This window comes from Pinus tabuliformis, chromosome 8 (genome assembly GCF_031772625.1).
Source record: "Pinus tabuliformis cultivar Carrire ecotype Pingquan chromosome 8, CPIR1, whole genome shotgun sequence".
In the NCBI taxonomy this organism is placed as follows: domain Eukaryota; kingdom Viridiplantae; phylum Streptophyta; class Pinopsida; order Pinales; family Pinaceae; genus Pinus; species Pinus tabuliformis.
This window is the reverse complement of record NC_142294.1, coordinates 557,658,995-557,667,683: the sequence shown is the minus strand read 5'-3', so window position 1 is coordinate 557,667,683 and position 8,689 is coordinate 557,658,995. Positions and strand designations below refer to the sequence as shown.

Sequence of the window (8,689 nt, the reverse complement as noted above, 5' to 3'; positions counted from 1 at the left end):
GGTAATGGTTGAAGCAGTAATGGAAATAGCGGAGAACATGGTGGGAGAATGCAGTCTAAAAGTCCAGAATTTGATGTTCCGGAGAGTTTGATTCTGTAAAGGGTATTTCCAGGAGCAGAGGAAAGAAATGTATTCCTTGCGTTTGCGTTTGCGTTTGCGTAGGTTTTGGTTTATGTTTGGGCATTAAAAACCATGTCGACGGCCGACACTCCGTCAAAATATTTCTGCTCTGCCGAAAGCCGGGACCTTCGAAGTGGCGTGGGTTTGATAATGCTGCTCACCCATGTGGCAATCCTTATCTCCATTACGGATTCAGGAATATTTTGGAAATGTAAGGATAAAAGCAAAGTTAACGGTTTCATTAAATTTGTTAATGTGAAGAAATGCTAGTCTCTTATTATATATGATTTTGTATATACTAATATTTCCAATGTTTTTGTTTTTATATAGTCATATGGGGTTTAACAATAAGTTTTGTTGGTTGAAACTCATGAGATGAAAGTTCAAATTTCATTGAGTATATATATGACCTGTTGTGTCTTGGCTAGAAGAGTACGGGATCCTAGAGCGAACATCGCTCTTGTTGAGGCATAAGTTAATTGCTATTTGTGCAGCTTGTAGGGTGTTGCACCTAACCTAGGTTTATGGTGGCAGCCAGCTATTGTGAGGCTTGCAGGGTGTTGCTCCTAGCCTAGGTTTATGGTGGTTGCACCTAGCAGGGTGTTGCACCTAGCCTAGGTTTATGGTGGCAGCCAGCTATTGTGCGGCTTGCACGGTGTTGCACCTAGCCTAGGTTTATGGTGGTTGCACCTAGTAGGGTGTTGCACCTAGGTTTACGGTGGCAGCCAGCCTAGGTTTATGGTGGTTGCACCTAGCAAGGTGTTGCACCTAGCCTAGGTTAGGGTGTTGCACCTAGCCTAGGTTTATGGTGGCAGCCAGCTATTGTGCGGCTTGCAGGGTGTTGCACCTAGCCTAGGTATATGGTGGTTTCACTTAGCAGGGTGTTGCACTTAGCCTAGGTTTATGGTGTTGCACCTGGCAGGGTGTTGCACCTAGCCTAGGTTTATGGTGGCAGCCAGTTGGAATTGATCTGGCTGTTGCACCTAGCCTAGGTTTATGGTGGTTGCACTTAGCAGGGTGTTGCACCTAGCATGGTGTTGCACTTAGTCTAGGTTTATGGTGGCAGCCAGTTGAAATTGATTCGGTTGTTGCACCTAGCCTAGATTTATAGTGGCAGTCAACTGGAATTGATCTTACGATTATCCTAGATTAATATATATATATATATATATAAGAGTCTTTTGAATAGCTTTGATGATCATTGTACAATGTTTATTATACCCAGTCTGGTAAGTTCTATTATTTTTTTTATAAAGAATTTGTTAATTGTAATGGAAAGGTAGTTATAAAATTCTAATAGATAAATATTTTAAGAAGAGTTCAACATTACTCCCATCGAAACTAGTGTGAATATGATTGATACATATAATATGATTGAGGGTTAATTATAGAGGAATGTGGTCAGAGTTACGCTTAGGCCATTCAAAGTTAGCAATAAGGTTGAGAATATAGGTATCAAATAGGTTATATTATTGGTTATGTCTTTAGAGTGTTTTGTTTTTTGTTTTGGTTTTTTCTTGTTTTTTTTAATATATTAGCTAAATTACTATCTTCATCACACCACAAAAGTTAGAGATAAAATTATTGCTTAACATAATAATTTGTTATATTTATTAATTTTTTAAAATATTAAAAAATTTACTCCTATATTTATAATAAATATATATTCTGTATAATGTTTAACTATTAAATGATAGTTGTCCATTAAAAGATAGACTATTAAATGATAGTTGTCCATTAAAAGATAGTTGTCCATTGTGCTGTAAACAAGTTATAAATGTCACAAGTAATGTTCAAATAGCTTTGGATATGAAAATGTGCAATGAGACTCTCTATGTTGCTAAAGAAATAGTGCATAACATTCAATGAGCTGTCATCGTTATGAACAAAAGGTAGTTGCTAATTGCAAGTGATGTTTAATGAAAAAAGTTAATTGGACTTAGTTGAACTTTCTATATATGTGTTTTATTTTTATTTTTATAAATCAATCTTTAGGGAGAGATAGGTATTATTCTGCGGATCTAAAAAACCTAGAACGCTGACATTTGAATTGTTAGGTTATATATAATAACATATTTAAAGTATAAATTGAAGTTTTAAAATGAATTAAAAAATATTTTATAAATATGAATATCATAATTAAATTGTTATATTTTATATAAAAACTTACTAAAATATATATGTTTCAATAGTTTATTAAAAATTCAAATTTAAAAATAATATGTTTTGAAATTATTAATATATTCAAAATTAACACTATATTTTTCATAAATATTTTTAAAACTTATAATAATAATTTTAAAATATTTTTAAAACTTATAAATAATAGTATAAAATTATAATAATGCTTTCTTTTCTTTAAAATAAACTTATTAATTATTAAATCAAATAGTTTTTAATATATTTAAAATTAAAAAACTTAGTATTTAAATATCAATATTTAATATATAAAATTATTAAACATAAATGATAATGATATATTTTAAAATATAATTATAAAACAAAATTTAAAATCATATTTTATTTAAATATTTAAAAAAATTATATATCATTATTAAAATCTTTTTTAATAATAAATCAATCATTTTAATTTAATTAAAAAATTGATATTTTGAAATATTATTAATAATAACATTTATTAATATATATATTTTTAAATAAATAAAATTTATAACATCACAATATAACAATATTTTCATATCAACATTTACTTATATTTGTAATCCAAAAGTATCAAACAATATTCATCAACTACTTATATGATGCTATGTTTAACTTTTTAACTGACCTGAACGCATTAGTATTTTTTAATGCTAAATCAACTGGTTAGTATACATTAATACTAAGATGTTTATGATATTAATAATTTAATTAAGTATATATTAATAAAATTACTTATTGTTGTTTATATTTTAATATTAATTTAACATATTATATAAAAAAATAAATTTAGATAAAAAAGATAATAATTTTTTTTCTCAATCCAAGTAGATTGTAATAGTAAATGAATAAGTGAAATGTAAAGTCACTATTTGTATAATGGTTATTTGTTAAATAGAGAAAGCCCAAAAAGTGTCCCAAAAAATGTCCTTAGTCACATTTTCCTCTCGTCACAAGAAATAGAAATAGAAATAAAATAAATAAAAATTCTTTCTAGCTATGCAAACTAAATTTAATCTTTCAAGATGAAACCTTTTTTTCAAGGTAAAAGGAACGAGGATTCAACACTAGATAGATTTAAAGTTAAGATGTCTTAGTTCTTAATAATATTAATTGTATTTGAATAAATTTCATATGTTTATATATAATGTTGTTAATTGGTATTATTTTATCTAATTTGAAAGTCACAGAGTTAAGGTGTCTCTATTGATTCTTAATAATAATAATTCTATTTGAATAAATTTCATATGTTTATATATAATATTGCTAGAGAGCAAATTAATGTATAAGATCCTTTAGGGGACAAAATACCCACTGCGCACACAAAATATATAAAAAAAATTTATATATATATATTTATATATATAATAATTCTCGCATCTACGTTACCTTGATTGTTTGTATATATTACTTTCAAGCGTAAGCCTTTATGCCACCATTATCGTATAAGATCTTATCAGTAAGTGATCTCATGGTGCGCAAACAATACCAAACTTAAGTCCCATTAAAGTGTGGAAAACTAGATGGTACCATATTCTTCTCTAAGATTTACACCTCTTTCAGTTTTATTAATCTTAAATCATATAGTTATATTTTAATACTGTAGATCCTTATCTTCTACTCTATATATACTTGTTCAATTTAAATAATGCAGCTTAATTAATAATTATTTCTTGCTAGCAAAGTGACAGGGAAACTGGTAAATATAATTATATTCTTTGTAACGCGGCACAGCCTACTCAAGGAATCGAACACAGAAAACTTCGAGTCTCTCGCATCTTTCGCACACCATAATTTTGCTTTCCTCCAAGTTCTATAGAGATGCTTTCGGAGAGCAGCGTTCATTGTCAACATAGTTGAGCTTCTTCCAGCGTGCATTTTCTTTGGTGTCTGAATACCAACTGTGATTAAGTTGTTGAAGGTCGTTTCTCTCAATTTGCAGGAGATTTTGTGGGTTTATCTAGATGGAGACTAGTGGTTCTGAATACTGGTGCCATGTTTGTCACCGTTCCTTGAGATTATCGGCAGGAGACCCAATGCTTTGCCCCACCTGTCGTGGATCGTTTCTAGAAGAAGTCAGTGGCGGCCAAGGTGTAACAAATCCCTTCGATGCAGATCTCGTGGCGACCCTGCTGAATTGGCTCAATAACCGCGGCAACAACGAACGCCGCGACCAACTCCCCAATGGGTTGCTGAACGGTCCTTTTCTGATTCTCAGACGGCGTCCACAGGGAAGGAATGGCCTTACGGAATTACTTTTAGGTAATGACGCAGGAATTGAACCCAGGCCCCTGCCTGCAAACATAGGGGATTATTTCCTGGGCACCGGGTTAGATCAGCTGATAGAGCAGCTGTCTCAGAACGATAGGTGTGGCCTTCCGCCTGCCCCGAGAGCCGCCGTGGACGCAATGCCCAGAATTAAGATCAATTCCCAGCATTTAACTAAGAGTTCGCATTGTCCTGTGTGCAATGAACAGTTTGAAGTAGGCGGCGAAGCCCGGGAAATGCCCTGCAAACACATTTATCATTCTGACTGTATTGTCCAGTGGCTGACTCAGCACAATTCGTGCCCTGTCTGTCGCCAGGGATTGCCTACCGACGTTCCCGACAGTGCGGAGTCTGGATCTTCAACCGGCAACAGCAGTTCTGCTTCATACTCTCCTATTCCCTCAGCCACAGGCGGCCAAGGTAACATAGAAGGATTTCAGAATTCCCCCTTTTTTTCGACTGGCATTGGATCCACGGGGCAAAATAGCAATTCAGTGAATTCGCCCGTTTCTGCTGCAGGTAACGGCGGGCAAACTCGACGACGATGCAATCTGTTATCCTATCTGTGGCCATTCAGGTGGTGTTTTGGAAATCAGAATTCACGTCCTCCCCGGAATGCTTCCAATTCAAACGATGGTGTTCGCGGAAGGCGTCTGGCGTGGCTGTATCGTCCTTCTCTGTGGTTCAGCTGAGTGAAACGAAAACACTTCAAAGAACTTGGCTGTAATATGGATGGAATGAGTTCACCGTATGTGAATTTTCAACCAGGGGGAATGTATTTCAATTATGTCACAACATTTCATTTTGAAGAGTATTTCCTTGTATCTAAAGATAATTCTACAATTTACAATTTGGACATTTTGGAAACACTACACATCTATAGTTATTATTATTTTTATATAAATTGAATCACTGATCAATATCATTTTTATATATTATTTATTGGAGTGGCTTACTGATAAATATTAATAGTAATTTATGCTATTTTATTATCAGTTTAGATTTATTTAACATCTGATTTATAATGTGCTGAGATGGATCAAGTCTTTTGAGGTGTAAATTTTTTTTTTGGTGTTTATAACTTGAGTTTTGGTGTGTATAACATGAGGATTGCACCTCGAGGTATTTGATCCCTCTCAGTGCATGATAGATCCACTGTTAGATGGATCTAAGCATTCCACTTGATGGAAACAATGTCATATTTTTAGATTATCATTATTATGCATTGGCTTGAGACAAAATTCAAAATTCACATTACATTTTCTTTGCTTGGCATCACTATATCAGTGTTTTCTTTATTTTGATTTGTGTTTCTTTTTTTGAATGGTTTGTATGTCTATGCTTGGATACTTTGAGCGGCTTCTGTTTTCTTTATTTTGATTTGTGTTGCTTTTTTTGAATGGTTTGTATGTCTATGCTTGGATACTTTGAGTGGGTTGTGTGTTCATGTGTTTGGATTTTGATGGTAATGTTTCTGAATGTTATCATTGTTGTGTTATATTTTTATATGTGTATGTAATTGTTTATTAGGAATTGGTTGGTGACGAAGAAGGGAGACAATCTTGTCAATAGCTTGCATGAGGATTGATATTGCACATCTATTTCATTTAATTTTAGGCATCACAACTTTTGAAAACAGATTAATTTTAAATAGTATTCCTCCAAATATTACAAAATATATCTTGAAGAGTAATTTTAATAATTTACTGGGTCAAGATTACTCTTGAAATAATTTGTTTTATGTTTGAAATAATTTATTTCCTTCAAAAACATTTTTTTTTTAAATACGTTTTCCTCTTATAAATATTTTGAATACATTGTTATATAAGTAAATATATATAAGTTTGAATATATGTAGTTGTTTATTAGTAATTAGTTGGTGATGAAGAAGGGAGATGATCTTGTCAAGGATTAATTTGCACTTTGCAAGATGATTGATTTTCCAAATCTTTTTCATTTTATTTCTAGATATCAAGGATTAATTTGCACTTTGCAAGATGATTGATTTTCCAAATCTTTTTCATTTTAATTCTAGATATCAAGGATTAATTTGCACTTTGCAAGATGATTGATTTTGAAAATCTTTTTCATTTTAATTCTAGATATCAACGATTAATTTGCACTTTGCAAGATGATTGATTGTGCACATCTTCTTCATTTTAATTCTAGGTATCACAACTTTTGACAACTAATTATTTCTTAATGTTGTCCCTCTACATATTGCTAAATATATCTTGAAATTTTTTTTTTTTAATAATCTACATCCTCAAGATTAACAACATTTAATGCATCTAATGCAAACAATCAAATAGGGTTAGAAAACAACGTCTACAATGAAATCGATGCATCTAATGCAAGAAATCAAATGATATTAGAAATGAACATTTACACAGAAATCAATGCATCTAGTGCAAGCAATCAAATAGAATTAGAAATCCAAATCTACACCAAAATCCATGCATCTAGTGCAAGCAATCAAATAGGATTAGACATCCACATCTACACTGAAATCCATGAATCTAGTGCAAGCAATGAAATAGGATTAGAAATCCACGTCTACATTGAAATCAATACATATAATGCAAGCAATCAAATAAGATTAGAAACCAACATCTACACTAAAACCAATGCATCCAGCGGAAGCAATCAAATATAATTAGAAATCATCATCTACGCTGAAATCAATGCATCTAGTGAAAACAATCAAATAGAATTAGAAATCATCATCTACACTGAAATCAATGCATATAGTACAACAAATATTCTTCTGTCTCTCCCCCCTCCATCTATATCTATGTCTCCCTCCATCTCTCTTTTTTCGTCTCTCTATCTCTCCTCCCCAAACACACAGTCACACACTCTCCATATTTGTCTATTTCTCCCTCCCTCTCTCTAACTCTCTCTTCTTCCCCCTCTTCACTTCCCATCTATATCTCTATCTCCTTCTTCCTCTCCTTTGTCTCTCTATGTCACTCCTAAAACATACACACACTCTCTCCATATCTATATATCTCTCCCTCTCACTTCCATTCACTCTCTCTCTCCCCCATCTATCTCTCTTCCATATTGCTCTTATCTCTCCCTTATCACTACCCCTCTCTCTCTCTCTCCACATTTTTCTCTCTATGTATTTCTTCTTACCTCCCTCTCTCTTTCCCTCCAACTCCATATCTCCCCCCCTCCCTCTCTCTTTGTCTCTCTCATGTCATCTCTCTCTTCCTTCCTCTATGTCCCTTTCTCTATCACCTCCCTCTGTCTCTTCCCCCCCCCACTCTCTCTTAACCCTCCAAACCTCTCACTATATCCCTCCCTCTCTCCTTCTCTTCCCCCTTCCTTCGATCTCTCATTCTTTCTCTATCTATCTCACCCCAAAACATAGAGAGTCTCTCCCCATTGTTAGTCCCTCTCTTTCTCCACTCTTCTCTCTATGTCTTTCTTCTTCATTTTATATCCATATCTGCCTTGTCACTCCCTCTATCTCTCCACTTGTATCAGTTTGTTTCTTTGTTTCTTTTTTCTAAGTAAAGACTATCTATTATATAAAAAAAGGGGGAAAATATTTACAAAGAGGTATGGACCTCTGAGGGGGCAACAGCCATCCCTCTGTCACAAAATCTGCTGCATGCAGCACTGAAATGTCTGATTACAATCCATGTGGCAGTTTTCATACTGCAATAACCACAAAAATGACTATCCTGCTTATCCGACCATACAACATTTCTGAGATTTTTATCAAAGATTGGAGACAAACACTTATAAACTGGAGAAACGACCACTGTGAGAGAAAACATAGTAAGAAAAAAACTGGAGTAACAACTGTTGTGCGCCATTGCAAAAAACCAAAAAACTCCTGTGAATGAAATTTTATGCCTGAGGAGGCATGTCTTCATCTGCATCCATGTCGCGCTCGGTGGTGCTGACCCCTTCAACTCCCATAATCTCCTCGTTCTCCTTTTCAGCTTGCTCCGGCATCGACATCAGGTGAGCCATATTGGCTGAGGAAGACGCAGGAGCGCATGGGATAATTTCATCATTAGCTGAGAGCGAATGCAGGGGCAAATCTCCACGCATCTCTTCAGTCTAGAGCGGGTCTGAGGCATTGAGGATGTCACCAGCTCCATTTTCATGCGAACTACTCGGG

The 8,689-nt window shown here is 34.0% G+C and overlaps 1 protein-coding gene across 2 annotated transcripts; it reads left to right on the top strand.

Moving 5' to 3' along the window:
• The first annotated feature begins 4,122 nt into the window (after positions 1-4,122).
• On the top strand, positions 4,123-5,405 carry LOC149236676 (putative E3 ubiquitin-protein ligase RHC1A). 2 transcript variants are annotated; one of them, XM_089461600.1, is made up of 2 exons: positions 4,123-4,968; positions 5,068-5,405. In XM_089461600.1, the coding sequence occupies exons 1-2, from the start codon at positions 4,245-4,247 to the stop codon at positions 5,238-5,240; spliced, it is 897 nt and encodes a 298-aa protein (XP_089317726.1). In that variant the 5' UTR covers positions 4,123-4,244; the 3' UTR covers positions 5,241-5,405. The 2 variants fall into 2 exon arrangements, with proteins under 2 accessions (XP_089317726.1, XP_089317725.1); XM_089461599.1 differs by having other exon boundaries at positions 4,123-5,405.
• The last annotated feature ends 3,284 nt before the right edge of the window (positions 5,406-8,689 follow it).

What these genes read in the sequence shown, in the direction of transcription:
- LOC149236676 (XM_089461599.1), top strand. Translation starts at nt 4,245, where the DNA reads ATGGAGACTAGTGGTTCTGAATACTGGTGCCATGTTTGTCACCGTTCC.